Genomic DNA, 20,217 nt, shown 5'->3' with positions numbered 1-20,217 from the left:
AAATAAACAGTTAGTGATTTTAGTTATTTTAAAAGTCAGCATTGAATTTTCAATTACCAATTACCAATTACATTTAAAACTAGATATTGTGAATTACAATTGCTACAAAATGTTTGAAAATACCAGATGAGACATGAAAAAGAGTGTTAGTGTTGTATGAATGAATTCATTAGATGACTCAGGAGTTTCTGTGGGCCTGGGAAGAGGATAGATCAGTGTGGGTGGTGACCAAACCCTGAAAGGATCAAGATGTACAGTTGCCTCACATGGGCAAAGCCCCAGGTTAAGTCTTCAGCACCAACATTGAAGCTGCTGACTTGCATGTACCAGCAAGTCTAAATGACCTAGAAGTTTGATTTAGTAGTCGTGCCATTGAGGAATGGCAGACCTAACTTTATATCTGGGCATTGTGGGAAAGCAAGCTGAGAATTCTGTTCAGTGGCAGGAACCACACAGGTTAAACAAATGCCAGACTTCTAAAGACAGTACATGCAAACAGATATGCTTTTCTCATCATTAGCTCATGGTAGAGAGATGGAAAAAGTCTCCTCTAAGAATTCTTGGCCACAAGCTGCTCTTAATGGAAAAATCCAAGCAAAGATGTAAATGAAAACAGATCCACACTGGAACTATGCCCATGTTCCTAAGCATCACTGCATATTCTTTTAAAAATAATATGCTGTCAACTCAGGACACAAAGAACTTCTGGAGGTGATGTTCCAGGAAAGACAAGCTCATATTAAAAATATATTAATAATAAATGTATGAGAAAAAAACCATAGTAACTACCATGGGCATTAGTTGCCAAAAGAATAAAGTGTAGGAGTAGATGCTTAAGTGCCTCAGGACTTTCAAAAAGAGATCTCAGAAGTTTCGAGAAAGATCTAACAAATAAGATGTCTGCTGAGAAAATATGACTACAATAATTAATTAAATATATAATGGAAGTTTTTAATTAATGGTGGAGTCACTTGCATTGGACCATCCTGATACAGTTAATTTATGTATAAAACATGAAGGCACTAGAGAGCAATACAAATAAATAAATATCTAAGCCTTGATAAAGGGCATCCTGCTAGGTGAGACCCCACATTTAAAAACTGCTGCATAGGTGTTTATTGTGAACATGCCTCAGTATATAAGGAATTAGTATTAAACCTTTAGTTAACATCCTACCAAATGAGCAGTATTGGACATTCTTCCATTAGATGGAGAACAAGAAGAGATTATTTGATTTTAAAATATTAACATTGTAGTAGGTTTCAGTAAGTGAAATAAACCAAGAAAGGGCAACAAAAGGCCCCAAATCAGAAAATCAAATGTCACCTCTTTTTATTTGAATACAGCATGAATTTTTATTTATTATTATTATTTCTTTTATTTATTTAAATATTATTTAGAGCAGTCTTTAGAATTCATCAAAGAAGTACTTAGAATGGGTGAGTTAGGTATTGTTGGCACAAAATCAATAAACAAGTAAAAATTTTCTTTTTTACATAGTAATGATAATGAAATAAAATAAAATAACATCAAAATTATAACATGTTATATTAAAAGAGTATCATTATTGTGAATAAATAATAAAGTAAATTGTATAAAAATGTATAATAGCTCTTCATTGAAAGTCATAGACTATTAATACAAATAATTAAATGGTACTGTATACTATGTTCATGATTTGTAGAAAGTAATAGTATATAAAGCAGAATTGTCTAAAGATGTCTATATTTTCCGAACTGATTTGTAGATTCAATGTCAATGCAATCATAATCTGAGTAGACAGGTTTTAGACATGGAGAATGTTTTTCTACAATCTACATGCAAATATAGAATGATAAGTAGAATTAGTATCTACATTTTCAAAGAAGAGCAACAAACCAAACATTACACTTTTAGGTGTCAAGTGTTCTTACAAAGCTACAGTGGTCATAGTGATGTGCTATTGGTGTGAGGACAGACATGACCGCATAGAAAAAAGCTCATGGATAGACATGCACCTTAGTGAGAGAATAAGGTACTGATGGAACAACTGAGGAATATCCACATGTGAAAAGAAGAAAACAGCTGGTTCCTACCTTATCCTGTATGCAGCAAGAAAAAATTATTGTGCTATTACAGCTGGGAATGGCCACAGAGTTTCTAGAAAGTGAACAGTATTAATATTAAAATGGAAAGGATTCATTAGACTCCATAAAAGTCAGAAAATACTGATTATTGGAATATACTTCCAAGAAAGCACATAGGCATGATGACATCAACTGGGAGAAATATTTATGCTTTATTTGCGTAACAATGAGCCTGTATCTAGAATGTCTAAAGAACTCCCACAACTCATTAATAATAAAAAAGAGCAACTATTTTTTTGAAGAGTCAAAAACCTTGAACACACATTTCAATTAAAGCAGACATGGGAAGGATCATTCAGCTCTATCAGTCATCAAGAAAATTCAATATAAAGTCACAAAGAAATGCCATTTCATAGCCACTACAATTAATATATTGAAAAATAAAAATTACAAGTGCTGATGAAGACATACCCATACATTTCTGGTGTGAGAAGAAAATGGTAATCCATTCTGAAGTACGACTGGCCAGTTTCTTACAGGGCAAAACACAAACCTGGTCTAAGGTAACAATAAATCTTGGCATTTACTTAGGATAGTTAAAATCATGTTGTTGAAAATATTATGTATGATTGTTCAAAACACCTTTGTTCCTAATAATTCCCAAGGTAGAATTAGCCAAAATATCCATCTTCAACTGCACATATTTGTATTTGGTCATACACCAGCATGAAATGCTTCTTGGTCATACAAACAGATGGATGAGTTGCTGTAGGCAACAACCACATTGAATGAAGGAAGCCACACACAAGAGCACCTTCTCCATGATCACACTGATCAGAGATCTAGGATAGATGGCAAAAATCACAATAATGGTTGTGGGGAAAGAAGAAAGAAACCCACAGAGATTTCCCTGTATAGCGGTTGCGCCTGTTTCCTGTGGTTTCCTGTGGTGGTGGTGGTGGTGGTGGTGGTGGTGGTGGCTGCAGTTGCAAGAGTTTAATCTTCATCAAATCCAGTGAATTGCACACCAAAGAGCTGCGTGTTTTATTCCCTGTAAATTATTTGTCTGTTAGAATAATGTATTTAGAATGATAAATAGAAAATTTTCACAAGAAGAGTAATCAGAGACGTAAAGAAAATTGACTAATTACAGAGAGTATAACAGAGACATTAAACATTAAAACTAAAAAAATTAACATGAAGAAATTTGGAGAATGCAGTGAAAAAATGTTTGATTAGTGTTCAATACAGAAATAATATAGAGAGTGGGTTAAAAGAAGTATAAACAAACAAACAAACAAACAAACTGGATAAAAGGCTGCTGGTGCCAAGCCTGGTGACAGACTCAGTTTGATCCCCAGGACTTATGTGGTGGAAGGAGATAACTGACTCCTGAAAAGTACCCTCTGACATTCACATGCATACCATGACACACAGGTCCCTATCTGCACACACATATATGCAAGAGAGAGAGAGAGAGAGAGAGAGAGAGAGACAGACAGACAGACAGACAGAGACAGAGAGAGACAGACAAACAGACACAAAGAGAGACAGAGAATAAATAAATGTAATTTTAAAAAAAATTTAGAGAAATAATAGCTGAAATTTTCCTACCCACACACTTGTACACATATATCACATAAACAAATAACACAGTATCACACATACACACACACACACACACACACACACACACATACAAACTGAGTATCAGGTAAAGAAACACCAACATATCTACACTAGGATAAATTGTACTTGTTTGATCTCCTATTTTTTAAGTCGATCTAAAATGAATTTAAAATAGTAAGTATTGATGACCTCACAGGCTCTGTGAGCTGGATCTTTGGAAGTGGATCAGTTAGGGTATGAGCTGCTGTCATTTTTGCTATGACCAACACCAGACACAAGCAATGGTGGGGGGAATAATTTATTTTGACTCATAGTTAGAGGGAATCATCTAACATGGTGGGGAAGTCCTGGAAGTGGGAGCTTGAGGCGTCTGGTCACATTACATCCACAGATAGGAAGCCAAGAATAGTGACTGCTCTTGATCAGCTCCCTATCTTCTTGATAATGTCCAGCAGTTAGGATGGGTTTTCCCATATCAGTTAACTTAATCAAGACAATGCCTCACAGACATGCTCAGAGGCTAACCCAATCTAAATAATCCCTCACAGGCATGCCCAGAGGCCTGCTCCTAGGTAACTCTATGTCTTATCAGGTTCACAATCAATATTAACCATGACATGATTCAATGTCACTCATGAAACTCTAGTTAGAAGCTGCCTGAGGCAATGGTCCCTTGAAGAGTTGCAGACTGGATAGGATAGAGGATCCAATCTATCATGGCTTACAAGTTGATTCTGGTTGTCCTTGGAGGCCTTAATTCTCCACATGAACCTCTTCATAAGACTGGTTGAATATCTATACCACAGGGCACATGGCTTCCTTCAGAGTGTGTCATCCAGGTAGCTTTGGATAAGCTACTTGCCTTGTGAGACCTACTCTTGGATGCTAGTAGTCAGCACTTTACTGTATTTTTTTGATCACACAGAGCCAGCCCTGGTATTTTGTGGGAGGGGATCCTCTAAATTTCAGGGCAAATAGATCCTTGGATGTTGGCTATTGTAGCAGGAAAATAAGAATTTAAACAAAGAAAACATTAAAAGAGGAAAAGCAGGTAGATGTAAGTGCAAAGATATAAAGGGAAGATATGTTGGGGAGGAGGGAACATTCAGTTGATAGCTTACCAGCAACAAAAGAAGCCAGAATGCAGCAGAGTATCATGCTAGAAATGATGAGCAAGAAAAACAGGCAAACTTTAATTATAAGCCCAGAGAAACCTTCTCCCAAGAAGGGTACAATGGCATATTTAGACAAAGATGAGAGCTGTTTCCTACATAAAAAGGATATGACTATGGGAGGTGAAAAAATGAACTCCTATCCCCCACCGAGTGCAAAGCAACAAGGAATGGTGATCACAGGGCAGTGGTAAATCTGTCAACTCATTAAAAATTGTGGTGTAAATCAGTCATCACTGAAACGCATCACACTAAATTGAGAAAATGCTAACTAACTCAACAGCAGCTTCATATACACTTAAAGTGGGAGTCACTAAAATTAAAATAGGAGGATAAAATGTCATCTTCAAAGAAGGCAGCAAGAAGAAATAGGAAAGCTGGGGGGGGGGAATATAAACTAAGAAATTAGAGAGGAATCCAAGATATGTAAATGAACTTAACTCTCCAGATTGAAGAAAAAAAGTATTGTCAAATGAAATTGTAAAATTAAAATCAGATATATGATGTTTGCAACAGAACGACTTAAAATATGAAGTGCAGGAAGCTGAAATTAAGTATGAAAAAAGATATGTCTGGGAAATATTGAGTCAGTTCAAAAGCAGGGTTCACCGTGTGACAATTAGAGAAGTATTCCTAAAGATAAGGACATACCATTTGATGAGAGGGTTCACAGGTCATAGAAAAAGCCTGTTTGTTTTTTGTTTTTTCTTAAATTCCTAATAAAATGCTTCAAAAAACAAGCAGCAGACTGGCAGAATTAGGAGGCATGACCAGTTATAGACATTTTAATACACCACTCAGAAATTGATAGAACATTTGGACCATATATTGCTAAAGCATTAGAAGATGTATACAACACAGTTAATAAACTTGATCTAATAGGCTTGTGGAATATTGTTCCCAAAAGGTGTAGAAAGCACATGAGCAAAATTTTAGCAGATACTGGGCCATTGAGCAAGCTTCCGCAGAGAAAAATTTAGGGTTTGGGCTATTGGCAGGAAAGCCCTGTAGAACTACTTCAACTGAGGGCTCCTGGGATGGTCAACAGGAATGGGAATGGTGGCAGTACCTGGTTGCAGTATGGCAGGAATCACAAGGTCCTTGTAAAGATGACCTTGGCCTTTGTATGTATGTATGTATGTATGTATGTATGTATGTATGTATGTATGCATGTGAAGTTAGACATGTAATGAAGGAAAGTAAGGAAAAAGTTTTCATTAGGAAAACAAGACAGAAATTCTGGGGAGAAAATTTCTAAGTAATAGCAAAGCTTAGGTTTGGGCTGTGTACTTTAGAGGGTCATAAGAGTGTGGCCATTGTGGGTAATTACAGACATTTTGTCTGTGGTGGAGAATGAAGACCACATTCTGTTCTTCCTCTTCAGTCGTGGGTGAAATAGGCTTTCATTTTGTTTAGTTTGTTACATTGATTTGTTCTGAGTCAGATTCTACCAGGGTCCAGGATGTCTTCACCAGGAAACACCCTGGAACCAAAGGATCATGAATAGTCTCACACGTCTCTCCCCTGACCATGCTGTAATTTCTTAAATCTTGCTTCACTTTCTAAACTGCGGAAAGCTGATGAAGGCAGTAGTGCTAAGAAACCCTTGTCTGGTTCTAATGGATGACTACATCAAACCACTATTGAAATGTATTATGCTATTTAAAGTTTAAGGAAAACTCACTGTGTAGGTGGAAGTTTCTGTCAATAAGCCCCTCCCAAGGAACCACACAGATGCTTAATATTAATTATAAATGCTCGGCCAATAGCTCAGGCTTGTTACTAGCTAACTCTTACATTTAAATTAACTCATATTTTTATCTACGCCTTGCCATATGGCTTGGTAATTTCTCAGTATGATGTGCCCTTCTTGCTTCTCATTTATTGCTCACTATTCCTCTGACTCTGTCTTTCTTCCTCCCAACATTCTCTGTCTGCCTCTTCCCTCTAACCTTATCCCATCCAGCTATTGGTTAGTCAGCTTCTTTATTAAATGAACCACAGCAACATATATTCACACAGTGTAAAGGAATACTCCACGTTTCTCCCTTTTTGTCTAATTAAAAAGGAAGGTTTTAATTTTAACATAGTAAAAATTATATACAACAAAACAGTTATTGAGAATTACATCTGCAATATCCAGTCCATTTGTATTTGGCAAATTTAGAGAAAATACTCTACTATTTGTCATATCTTTGTGACTTTAAAGTTTTATACTTAATTTACCTTTTATCATAACTAAGGAAAACTTTAACTATGACTATCTAATCTTTAACTCTGTCAAAAACCCCAGAAGGGCAAAATGTTACCTAATAACAGTGACATCTGGCTAACTGGACAGTCCACCCTAGGTTCTTTCATAACATTGGCATATCCAACATTAGCCTATAGACCTAGTATGTCTGAGACATTTCCGAGAAACAGGGAATTTTGAAGGACTGTCCTACCTTGTTTGCCTAGAGGCCCATATTCCAGATGATTCTCAATTCTGTCAAGTTGACAGAACTAACCACCACAAAGGGTTGATAAAGTTTTAAATATTTTGACTAAAATTAAAGTAAACCCAATCTATCATGATTTGTGTAATCTTCCCTAAAGCTGTGTTTGTAGAGAAACATAAAGCATTGAATACCCATATTATAAAAGGAGAAGGATCAAAAATCAACCATATTTATTCATGACTGAGGGAACACCAAACAGAAACAGAGGCAAAACATTATATTCAAAGTGACTAGAAGATAATAATGATAATAATAATAATAAAAACTATCAGAGTGTAGAAATAATTACAAATGGAAACAGAAAATCTATAGAGAAAATTAATCAATTCAAACATTGATACTTTGAATTGATCAATAAAAGTGATAAATCTCAAGTTTAAATAGTAAGAAAAAAGAAAGGGCTCACCGATTATTAGTATTACATATGTAGGAGAAGATATTATTACATGCTTTGTGAATACTAAGATGCTGATAAAGTAACTCTGTCAATAACTTAGTTGAAATGGGCAAATTCTCTGAAGGGCATATTCTTTCAAATGTCACATAGGAAGAAATAAAATGTAAATAAGTTCATGTTTGATAAAGGATCAAAAGTGATCTGCCTGACAAAGATAGTCTTAAATTTCAACCAACCAACCAACCAACCAACCAACAAACAAACAAAAACTAGAACCTGGTACTGGAGTAACTGCATCTACAACCCAACACAAGTAACCCAGACAGAGAACTTGTACCCTACACAAAACTAGGTCAACATCAATCACAGACATAAATATCAAATACTAACTCATAAGACTCCTAGAAAAAAATCTAAGAGACACCTGGATGATCTTGAGAATGGTGATGACTTTTAAGGTACATATGGGAGAAATAATTGATAAACTAGACTTCACTGAATTTAAAAGGAATTGATCTGTTAAAGACAAGACAAAGTCCAGAGAAAAACATTTTAGGAGACATATTTGATAAGAGACCATTGTAAAAAAATGTACAAAATATTTAAAGCAAAATAATAAACAACTTGATTAAAGTTAGGCTAATGACACCTATGGATGGCTTACCATAGAAAATTTCAGATGGGAAGGAGACATATGAGAAATACAAAATCATAGATTGTTGGGGTTTAGACACTAAAACAGCACTCTGCCACCACATGCATGTTAAAGTGGTTAAAGTCTGGAAGATGGACAACACCAAGTGCTCAAGAATTTGAGGTGTTGGGGATCTCATTCAGTACTGGGATAATGCAAGTGGCAAGGCTGTTTTGTAAGACAGTGTGTTAGTTTCTTAGCAAAGTAAGCATATATTGACCAATTGTGCAATTATATTCTTTGTACTTACTGTAAATAGCTGGAAACTATGATCACTTAAAGACCTGGACATAAATGTTTATAGCTTTACCATAATTGCTGAATCTTGGGAGCAACCAAGATGTCATTCAGTGGGTTTATGGGTTTATCACAGAGCTGAACTATGAATAAACTGTGGTCAAGGCAAGTAATGGAAAATTATCCAGCGCTAAAAATAAGTGAGTTCTCAAATCATGAAAGGGCATGATGGAAACTTTAAATGTTGTTGGTAAACAAAATAAAGCCATTCTAGAAATGCTATATGCTGTATTATTTAAACTGTAAAACATTTTGTTAAAGGAAAAACTCCTGGAGACAGTGAAAACATTAATTGTTAAGATGCAGGATGCAGAAGAGGCATCAGCAGAGCTAGTTTTCGGACAGTAAAATTACTCTGTATTGCATACAACTATAGAAACATGGAATTGTATATTTTTCCAAGCCTATTATACATCAGTTGAGCCCTAATGTAAAGGAGGGACATTTGAGGATGAGAATGGGTCAATATGGGTTCATCAGTTGCAAAAAATGTCCTGCTTTGATATAGATGGTAACAGTGAGTGAGGCTGAGCATGAAAGGAACAGGAAGTAGATGAGGAAACTTCACTGCGAAACTTGAAAAGTTTTATACAATGATGTTAAAAGATCTAAATTAATAGAGGATGTGGCTCATTTCCCTGTCTAGGCAGAGGTAGACAACTTAGTCTTCTTTCTGGGTCATTGTGACCAAGTGACATGGCTGTAGTTTATGAAATAAAAGCAAAGCTGTTCATCCACTCACAAATCTGCCTTGTCAATGTTTTGTGAAGTGGGTCTCTGTACTCTTTCTGGATTGTCGTCAACAAACACAGACAATTAGAGCTGGCAGAGCCATCACATTTGAAGCCTGTGCCCGATTCACTATTTCAAAATCCACTTATATCCCAGGGAAATCCATCATGTGAGTAAGAATTAATTAATGGACAGTTAAAACTTTAATATCTTCCTGGATCTATTTTTGTAGTATCTTGTGTTACATATCCCAGCTCAGACAGACACGTCATGTTTGAAAACAGGAAGACTCCTCATCCTCGAGGAAGCAGTACCCTATAAGTTGATCTACCATCACAATAGGCTTCTAATGACATTTCCACCGGAGCTGTTCCTGATGCTTGCCAAGCTGATGCTAGGAATTTATGTTAGAATACCCACGTACTCAGAATAGCCAAGGCATTTATGAGGCCGAATAAGGAAACCCAGGTAGAAAAAAAATTGTCTCCTCAGTGATGTGAGCTGATTATAGCTCAACTACTCACCAGCAGAGGAAGGGTGGGTTGGAACTGTAGTGGTTTTATCCATACAGAGAGTAAAAGCATGTTAATTCAATGGTGTTACAATACAGCAGCAAGCATAGGTAGACTTCATTGTTCGGTAAATTCACCATCATGGGTTTGATTAAAAAATATCATGTTGCCCAAAATGAGTATAAGATTGATCTAAAGATTAAAAACTGGAAGCTGTGTCATATTTGCGAGAGTGGGTATGTGGTAAGGTTAGAAATGAATGGAAACATTGATTGATAAATGTGTGCGTTAGAGTGTGGGTGGTCACTTGGCCACATGCAAGAACACATAGGATGGAACTTCCATCTCAGTTCTCTTCTAGTAACTGACCTGGGGGGGTGGGGCACCGGGGCCTTCTGCTTCTCATGCATTTGTGCCACACTTTGTAGATATCAAGAATTTCCTAATGTGAAATAATCACTGGCCTCAACCATTTTCTACAGATGCAGCATTGCCAGCTAACTTACTAGGTGAGAGTTGAACTTGTCCACCATCATTATGCCTACCACATGAGGCTGCTTCTGCTTTAAATACCTTCTACCTCAATTTACGTGTTGCAAGAGACTTACCTTTGAATGCTGGATGGGGTCTTACAGAATGCAAGTATGCATGGTGGCTTTTCTGACCACAGTATATCTTATTTAAACTGACCTTAACAGTTAACCACCTTTTCCCCTATAACAAGCACAAATTGAACACGCACCATGTTCCAAACACAGTTGACTACAAAATGGATATGTGAGAATGCTTCTCAATGAGCTAGGTTTAGTGATCCAGAAATTGCTACCCAAAGGCATGTGACCATGAGGTGTAAATGGTGGTAAACAACCTGGAAGGAGAGAGAAATAATTTTTGTGACTTAGGAAAGGCTTCAAGGAGACAGTGCTGCGAGATGAGCCTACAAGGATTTTCCTAGTTTGCCTTTGTAGATAATATTCTTCCCTTTATCTTGCCCAGCTCAGTACTCTGAGTTTTCCGTGAAAATCCCCCGCCCCATCTAAAAGGGGCTGTTTCAATAGAGACTCCTCTGCCTCTCCCTCTCCCGTTGCCACTCCAAGAAAAGTTCCATTGCTGTCCACTAGGGAAGGATGTTCATCAACGGTGCGACTTGGCGGAAAGACAGAGAATCCATTTCCCCTCATCTAGCCTGAGGTAAAGAAGGTGTCCTAAAAATGCCACATAAATACTTTTTGGGAGTGTTATATCTCCATGAGTTACCTGCCTTAATTAGACTGGTCACTTTGTGGCCATTTCTTATGTGAATGAACCATTATCTGAGAAATTTGCTACCCCAGAGAGACACTTCTGAGGGGGGAAAAAAGATCATTGCTGCTGGACACAGATTTAAGAAGCCATGTGGTGATTTTTCTGTTTCTGAATGATGCAATCATGGCTCCAGGTTTGGAAGTAGCTCAAATCCTTCTAGTTTATTTCAGCCATTAGAACTATGTTTGAAAACTCTCAGTTCAATGTAAGCCATCCTTAGTAGCAGAAATTTAATGCAGACCATTAAAAATCTGTGAATACCTTTTCTAGAGATCCCCAAAGCCTGGTTTTTCAATCAGAATTTGGAAATAAAGGGAGAGGGTGTCAGCTTTCTTCTCCCTATGATCCCTTGAGGACATGAATCATCATACTCTTTCTTCCAAAGGGCTTTTCGTGGTTTACAAACCCATGTCAGATCTGCATGTCCTTTCTGCCTCCCTTGCCTCCATGTACCATGGCCCAGTCACATTGACCTTGGCAGACTTTGAATTGACCACCAATGTTGGCTTCTTAGGCCTTTGTGCTGTCTCTTCCTCCTGGAAAGACCCTCTTCCTTGGAATAGTTACAGAACTCTCTCTTATTTCATTCAGATTTCTGTTCAAATCTGCTCAAATGCTACCTTATTGAAGTATGTTCTTCTGGTCACTTTATTTCAAGTGCAATTCATCTTGCTCTCTGCACCTAAATCTTCTGTGTGTTTCTCCACAGCATGTCTCATCATGTGACATCATATCATTATGATACATTTCCAGGCTCACTATTTTTCTCTTCTTTTTGATAGAAGCTCCTTGAGAACTAGAGTGTTGTATATGTCCTGGTACTGGCTATAGGATGATGTTCACTGAGTATCAATGAAATAAAATTAAGAGGAGCTTACCTTTCTACCACCTAGAGGAGAAGGAGAAAGGCTCCTTGGTGTAGTCATGGTGCTGAAATGGGGTGGGGGAGCTTGCCTCTTGTAGAAAATGCACAGAACTTGACATAGAAGCATATTAGTAAGAATTTTGGGTTGCTCTGAATGCCAACTTATCCTAGCCAAATGTATTACATCAAAGTTGGCTTGACTCAAGTAGAGAAAGTGATACAATTTTGTAAATCTTGGAATGTTAATATAATTATTACCACCTCATTGAGCCAATATGCAGATATTGCAAGAGCATATCAGCAATTCAAATTAAAATATATTATTCTAAAAATTAAAATAGCTCTCCTAAATAACCAATGAACTTCTAGTAATTCTTAAAAGGGAAATTAAGTGGAATTAAAAAACAGTCTAGAAGCTGTTATAAACCAACAAAATGCAATGTTCTTGTATATGCATTTATACAATTGCAGCTATAAGTGCTGCGTTTTCACCTCTTAAGTTTCAGTCTTTATAAAATTAGCTAGGGCTTTCATTATTGCTTCTTTCTCTGAGGAATATGTAGATGTTCTCATCTCAGCTGGTTACAGAGTTTAATTTTATAATATTCCCAGACATCTCTCGGATTTAATCTTTGTGAGTCATGCTGTGTAGTTGAAGGCAAACAAGAGAAACTCACTTTGAATTAAGTTGTTTGAATTCCCTTTTTTCAATAAAGAAATCTTTGCTACTATGTGATAAGTATGAAAAAGTCTCAGAAAGGGGGTGGGTAGTTTCTAAGAGACTTCTTTAAGGAAAAACAAACACTTTAAACATGAACATTTAAACAAACACGGGAGTTAAATGTTTTAGTTTCTAGCCCCCACTTTTTGAAGTGAGGGCTGATTCTGATGTTAACTCTCTCCACTTTTTTTTTTCTTCGTTTTTTGGTTTTTTTGAGACAGGGTTTCTCTGTGTAGTTTTGGTGCCAGTCCTGGATCTCGCTCTGTAGACCAGGCTGGCTTTGAACTCACAGAGATCCGCCTGCCTCTGCCTCCTGAGTCCTAAGATTAAAGACATACACCACCTCCATCTGGCCTCTCCTCACTTTTAAGCAAAGATTATTGCCATGTTATTGAAATTATCCACATACAATCAAGCCATTAAAATGGGCATGGTGAGCCCAGAAACAATTTCTATGCCTGTTACCTGAGGGAAGTAGAAAGAGTTAAAATGAAATCAGTGTGCATTAGAGATGAATGGGTACATGCTCACCTCCGCCCTGTGCAAGGAAGTCAGCTGTTGTTCTGCAGGACTGGGTTTCAGTTAGACACACTGCACCATTCAGTGAGAGGCTGCGGAAGCTCTGGCGTCCTTTCTTGTCCGTTCTGCAGAGTTCGTTGGGTAAAAGTTTGGAGAAGTGAGAGATACATTCCAAAAGGCAGAGGAAGGGAGCACTGACTCTCCATTAAGGAAGAGTTCCTAACCCCTAGTCAGGGACAACCTCAGGTGTCACCTCCCGATGGCACCCACACCCTCCCAGCCCTATCTCACTAATCTTCTGGATGTTAGCTCTTTTTTTCTTTTCACTCTGAGGTTATACTTTTTTCCCTGTTGTGTATCATAGAATGCTGTGTTAACTGTGCATGCATAGTTTTCCCAGTACTCAGCTTCTCATAGTGAACTCAATATGACAATCGTAGAACAAAATCTAAGTTGGAGTGGGTGCTGACCCTACATTTTCAGAATAAGTCAGTTAATGCTGGTACTATCTACCACCCACCTTGCTAGTGGGGACCAGAAGTGTTTGGAGCTCAGAGAAAATTCAGGAAAGATGCTGCTCACTTTGCTTTGGGCTGCTAAATAGACAAAAGGTACACATTGTGAGGTTTATCTTTGGGACTAGGCAGAGGTTTTTTAGCCTCCCTTCTTAATAGACTCTTTCCCAAACTCTCAACTTTGCTATTATTTTAATCCCTGGTGGAGTTTTAAAGACACATGTTTCTATCATTCCCTGCTTCTCTATTTAAGCCATTAGATAAGCCAGCAAGTTAAAATATACTTTAGACTTGTTTGCTGGGAGCATAAGAATGAATTTGAATTGTCTTCAAGGATAATGAGGTACATGTGATGAAACCTTCTCTGAACAACTTGATTGACATATGACTTAGAAAGAAATAGCTGAGATGGTGTGTGTGTGTGTGTGTGTGTGTGTGTGTGTGTGTGTGTGCTTTGAAGGAAAGTTTGGGTTATATGAAAACTCATAGAATTAAGAGAAAACTTAAAAGCAGCATGCATACGTTCTATAACATCTTAAGTTTTATTTGACATCCTATCCCAGGTTGACTTTGGATTCGCCAAGAAGATCGGCTCTGGGCAGAAAACATGGACATTCTGTGGAACTCCAGAGTATGTGGCCCCTGAGGTCATTCTCAACAAAGGACATGACTTCAGTGTGGACTTCTGGTCTCTGGGAATTCTAGTATATGAGCTCCTAACGGGCAAGTAAGTGTGAATCTGCAGTTAGTGCAGTCTTGTCCAGCCTTGTCTTCAGAGCAGCCCAAAATAATTCACTAATGATAAAAATATAAATTTAACAACCTGGAAATATTTATTTAAAGATTTCACATTCTCCTCTGTACATTGCTTCAAATACAGGGCTTGGATAGGAAGTGTAAAATATAGATAAACGATTCAGAAAGTTAAAGCAAAAGAGTATAGAATTGTTATAGTTTACCTAAAATGGCAAGTTTCATTGTTACAGATAACATATTCAGCATGTGAAAGTTTTATAATCCAGAACAATGAAAGCTTTGTATTTAGTGGAATTTCTTTCTTTTTAAATAAATGATGAAAACACTTTTCCTAGTTCAGTAAAATTTACTGATCAATCACACTGAATTTAACCAGATACTTCCATCTCCACAGATGTCATTAACCAGAAATGCTAAGAGAAAACCACAATGCTGAATTTAAATTTTAAATGCCCTGCCAACTCTTTTCCAAGGTGCTAATGAACGGAGTCAAGACGCAGCATGGGATTCAGCACTTAAGAGTCATTTCCAAAGAGATGAAAAGATGAGATTAATGAATCCACTGTGGTTTTAAATATTCAACACAGTACAGTGTGTGTGTTCACCCACAAATGCATACAGGCACACACATGTGCAAAGAAAACACAGCATACTCCACATTTGTAAACTTCTTCACCGTTGGCAAAGTGTATATACATATGATCTAGCTTAGTTTTCATACACTTGTATGGACTAGATGAGGTAGGAGTTTTTATTATTATTTTATGATTCACATTTTTTGGATTATTTTATGGTTTAAATCATACAGGTTAGACAACTAGGCCACAAAGCTTTCTTCCTGAGATCAGTAATTTGATCACAGACCTTCTGGCCCTCTCTGTGAGGTACTTTACATGACACATGTATGCTTTATGACCCTTTATAGCCAATTGTGCTCAATGTTAGTTTCAGAGACATTTGCACTTGGAATTTTCTAAGCAATACTGAAATGGGTCCCTTAGTGGGGGGTGTAAATATCAACATACACGTGACAAAACATATTTCATAGAATCTTCTCGAACTTTCTTCTTCCAACAGTAAGGACTTAAACAGGGCTTTACACACTAACAAAGTACTCTACCACTAAGCTATGATCTTTTTAAATGTCTTAAATACTTCAATTTAAGTATTTAACTCAGTGTTAAATGACCCACGCCATGGTTTACATCTTTGTCCACATACACTGGAGAAATGCAAATCTGTATTTTATCTGAATCAGTATTCATTATCTACAACCATGTTCAAATATTTATCATTTAAGATGTGGAAGGAAAAAGGCCTGGTAATCGGTGAGAAAGACAAGTTTGTTGAGGTGTGGCTAACCCTGGGTTCTTTCCAACATTTTTTTTCCTTGTCTTAGAAATTTCTAGGGGAGAGGGGATGACATAGTGGTCCTTGAAGCTTCTGGAAAATTCATACGCCAGTCCTTGTCAGCTGGAACATGTGTCACGTAGAAGAGCAAAATAAAATGGGGAAGTAAAGGAGGGAGAGAAAGTACAACAGCCTGGAATTGCTAAGGTGGCCTTGAACGGCCATAAAAGCATTAGAAAGATATTTTGCCAAACATTTTCAGGGTAGGGCAGAAGTGCCTTTTTAACTGTGCAACCTAGTGTTTAAGGATATAAGGGGAGATGGAGAAAAAACAACCAAAGAAAGAAAGTAACACAGTTGTAAATATGTGCACGTGCGAGCGTGCGTGCGTGCATGCGTGCATGCGTGCGAGCGTGTGTGCGTGTGTGTGTGTGTGTGTGTGTGTGTGTGTGTGTATGTGTGTGTGTGTGTGTGTGTGTGTGTGTATGTGTGTGTGTGTGTACTGAAGATGTCATACCGATGGCTTTGCTTCCTACTTCATTTTCTTCACACATGAGGCATTGGGTAGTGAAAAGTTGAGACATTGTCTTTGCTTCAAGGCTTTATTTTCCTTTTACCTTTTTTTTTTTTTTTTTTTTTTTTTTTTTTTTTTTTTTTTTTTTGTACCAAGAGTGAATGCTGTCGCTTTCCAAAGGGCACAAGCATGGTCCAGATACAACAGAGCAGTTTGATCATCTTAATTTTCAAAATTTAAATGGCATATTAGACCAGACAAGAAAGTGTTTTAGAAATCAAAGCGATACGTGAATTAAAATGTTACCCAACTTTGGTGGCTACATCTCAACCAGGTTTTACCCAGCATTCCTTGAAATTCCTTGGTGGCTCCAGGGCCTCCTTCTCCTTTCTTAACCTACACAGAAAGCTCTTGCACTGTTCCCATTCCAGATTCTTCTCATTTTCCTCATAGATTAACACTGGACCAGTCAGTCCTTGGCCTCTTTTCCACCTAACACTCATAGGGTAATATCCTCGAGTCCTGTGGCCATAAACCTTATGAGATGACCCAAGTCATAATTCCTTAGCGTCCTTCCTCAGTGCTACGCTCATAAATCCAACTGCCTGCCCAGCAGTTCCATATGGTTCTGGAACACAATCCTGATTATCTTCCCTGTAACTAGCTGCACTGCTGCTGAGTCATTTGGCTTTCCATTGCTGTGGTGAAATACCAGAGATCATTTATGAGGAAGGAGAGATTTCTTCTAGTTCCTAGTTTCATTCTATGGCTCATTGACCCTATGATCCATGATGACAGGAACATGTGGCAAAGGAGTTCTGTTCACTGTGTGGTGTCCAGAACACATAGAGGAGGAGATGATTACCCCAATATCCCAGTCAAGGTCATCTCCCCAGTGGCCCAACTTTCTTTCAGTATGCCTCAGTCTCAAAGTCATCACTTCCCCATTGTGAGACAACTTGGGGATCAGGGCAATAGCCCAGGTCCAAATGACAGCACTCACCTCTATCCTAGTTTGTTGCTCTTAATGACAATAATTTCATTCTGTACTCTGGTACTCTGGCCAAACATCGTTCTTGAATCCTTTTTCTGTAGCTGGAGTTTTCTCCAGTCCTACCTGGTCCACAGTCAGGACAAATCTCTCTCACCCGCCAGTCCCACAGCCACTCAGACCCAACCGAGTAAACACATAGAGACTTATATTGTTTAAACTGTTTGGCCTAATGGCTCAGGCTTCTAGCTATCCAGTGCTTACATCTTAAATTAATCCATTTCAATAAATCTATAGCTTGCCACGTGGCTCATGGCTTACGGGCATCTTCACATACTGCTTGTCATGGTGGCAGCTGGCAGTGTCTCCCTCCACCTTCCTGTTCTCTCAATTCTCCTCTCTGTTAGTCCCACCTATACTTCCTTCCTAGCCACAGGCCAATCAGTGTTTGATTTATTGACCAATCAGAGTAATTTGACATACAGACCATCCCACAGCACTTTTTTTCTCTTTCACACTATATCCACTACATTAGCAAATCCTATTAGCTTTACCATCAGCCTTAGTTCAGGGTCTATAACAAAATACTGTAAGGTGGCTAGCGTTTTTTTTATTATTATTTAAAGATCATTTATTTCTTGCAATTTGGGAGGCTGGAAGCCTCAGCAAAGATTTGAGTTCTAGTGAGGACTGTCTCCTAGTTGCAGACCTCTGACTTCTTATGGGATGGAAAAAGATGGACAGACAGCATTCTGTCTCAGAAGGTCACTAAACCTGATGGCCCCATCCTCAACCTAATTAGCTTCACTAGCTCCCAGGTACCATCCCGTCAAGATTATAGTTTCAACGTATAAATTTGACAAAGGGACATAAGTAGTACATTTCATGGTGTAGATAGAGCCATGTCTATTTCACCACTTTCCACACTACTTCCCACAGCCAGCCTGCCAGGCTCACCACCCCATTCCTTACTTTATTTCTTGTATTAAAAACAGATGAGTGGAGATGCTAAAAGTTGTACTGCTGACTCAGAATGCATCCCCAGATCCTTACTGTAGCACACTAAATACGTCTGATGCTGCTATAATCTCTCACACCCCTCACAGCTTACTCACTTCACCACCTCCACTGCCCACTGCTGCCCACCCCGACACATTCCTTCGCACTTCCTGTCTCAGAACTCAGTGCCCACAAACAAGTGTGTAGCTCATCCACTCCCTCTGTTCAGTCAGACTTCTCTCTTGTTGGCTCAAAGAAGAGGCTTTTCCTACCCACTGTCTTAAAAAAAAAAAAGAAAAGAAGAAAATCACACTCACTCACTCTCTCTGTCTCCTCGGCTTTCTTTTTAGTGATTATCACCACTTGACATGTTACCTGTGTGTATTATTTAAGTGATATGAAATTGGTAGAAGGTTTTACCAAACTATATCCAAATCTGTTGTAAGGTAACTAATAGGGGAGGAGGGGGTCAGAGAGACAGGAAAGAGGAGGAAGAGAAGCAGGAAAAGAGAAGCGAAATTCTCTCAGACACTCGTTGAAATGTGTCCTATTTTTGCATCTTCTCCAGCCCACCCTTTTCTGGAATAGACCAAATGATGACCTACAATTTGATTCTCAAAGGCATTGAAAAAATGGATTTCCCCAGAAAGATAACAAGGAGACCTGAGGATTTGATTCGGAGGCTTTGCAGGTGAGAATGACCATCAGCAATGCCTTGTATTGTGGGGAGTGTGAAGGCTTTCACCTGCTGTGCGATGAATAAATGCTTAACAGTTAGGTTTCTGTGTTCGCTACTTCAACTTTTTATGTTGCTGTTATAACTTAAGAAAGTTTTTAAATTAAAAAAATATTTTTGAAAATTTTATGTATATTGACTGAGTATATATCTGTGTGTAAGTGCATACATGGTGCCTTTGGAGGCTGGAAGATGTCATCAGATCTGGATTTGGAGTTACAGACTGTTGTGAGCTGTCATGTGGGTGCTGGGGATCCAACACAGGTCCTCTGGAAGAGCAACACGTTTCTTTAACCACTGAGCCATCTCTCTAGCTCCTTGATATTCCTTTTCTCTTCTCTCTTTTTTAAAACCAGATTTCAAGAAAAGGTTTATTTATCTCTATTTTATGTGTATGTGTATTTTATTTGCATGCATGTCTGTGCATCATGTGCATGCCTGGTGGCCACAGAGGTCAGAAGAAGGTGTTGTGTCTCCTGGGGCTAGAGTTACAGATTGTGAGCTATCATGTGGTGGCTAGGACTTGAACTTGAGTCCTCTGGAAGAACAGTCAGTGAGTGCTCTTACTCACTGAGCTATCTCTCAAGGCCCAGTAGTCTTTAAAAAAGTAATGTTTCTCTAGTCTTCTTTTAAATTATTGCAGCCTTCTACTTACTACCAAAACCATATTTTTTTTTCAGAAAAATATTGGAAACTTCCAGACTTTTTTGTTTTGTTTTGCTTAAACTGCAATGTACTGTGGTGCCCCCCTGCTCAACCTTTGAAGACATTTTTGAAGGATTTAAAGTTAGTAAATCATCAAACCTAGGTTGGGCGTTACCAGTAGGAATACCTCCACATTTCTATGACTGCAGCTTAGATGTAAATGAAACTCTAAAGCATTTTGCAGTTTTCTTAGCTGGGTTAGAAAGATACTGTTTTATTCAGCATCTACTCACAGCTTACA

General features: G+C 38.1%; 1 protein-coding gene across 2 annotated transcripts in view; it reads left to right on the top strand.

The window, feature by feature from the left end:
* The window catches only part of Prkg2 (protein kinase cGMP-dependent 2), a 105,682-nt gene that overhangs the window by 71,447 nt on the left and 14,018 nt on the right, over positions 1-20,217 (top strand). For both annotated transcript variants that reach the window (XM_028873158.2, XM_037209191.1), the window contains 2 exons: positions 14,489-14,652; positions 19,104-19,226. In XM_028873158.2, the coding sequence (XP_028728991.1) occupies positions 14,489-14,652; positions 19,104-19,226 (287 nt within the window). The remainder of the gene's footprint in view (positions 1-14,488; positions 14,653-19,103; positions 19,227-20,217) is intronic.

This window comes from Peromyscus leucopus, chromosome 10 (assembly GCF_004664715.2).
Source record: "Peromyscus leucopus breed LL Stock chromosome 10, UCI_PerLeu_2.1, whole genome shotgun sequence".
Taxonomy (NCBI): domain Eukaryota; kingdom Metazoa; phylum Chordata; class Mammalia; order Rodentia; family Cricetidae; genus Peromyscus; species Peromyscus leucopus.
The sequence above is the reverse complement of the archived record's forward strand: the minus strand, read 5'-3'. Positions and strand labels throughout refer to the sequence as shown.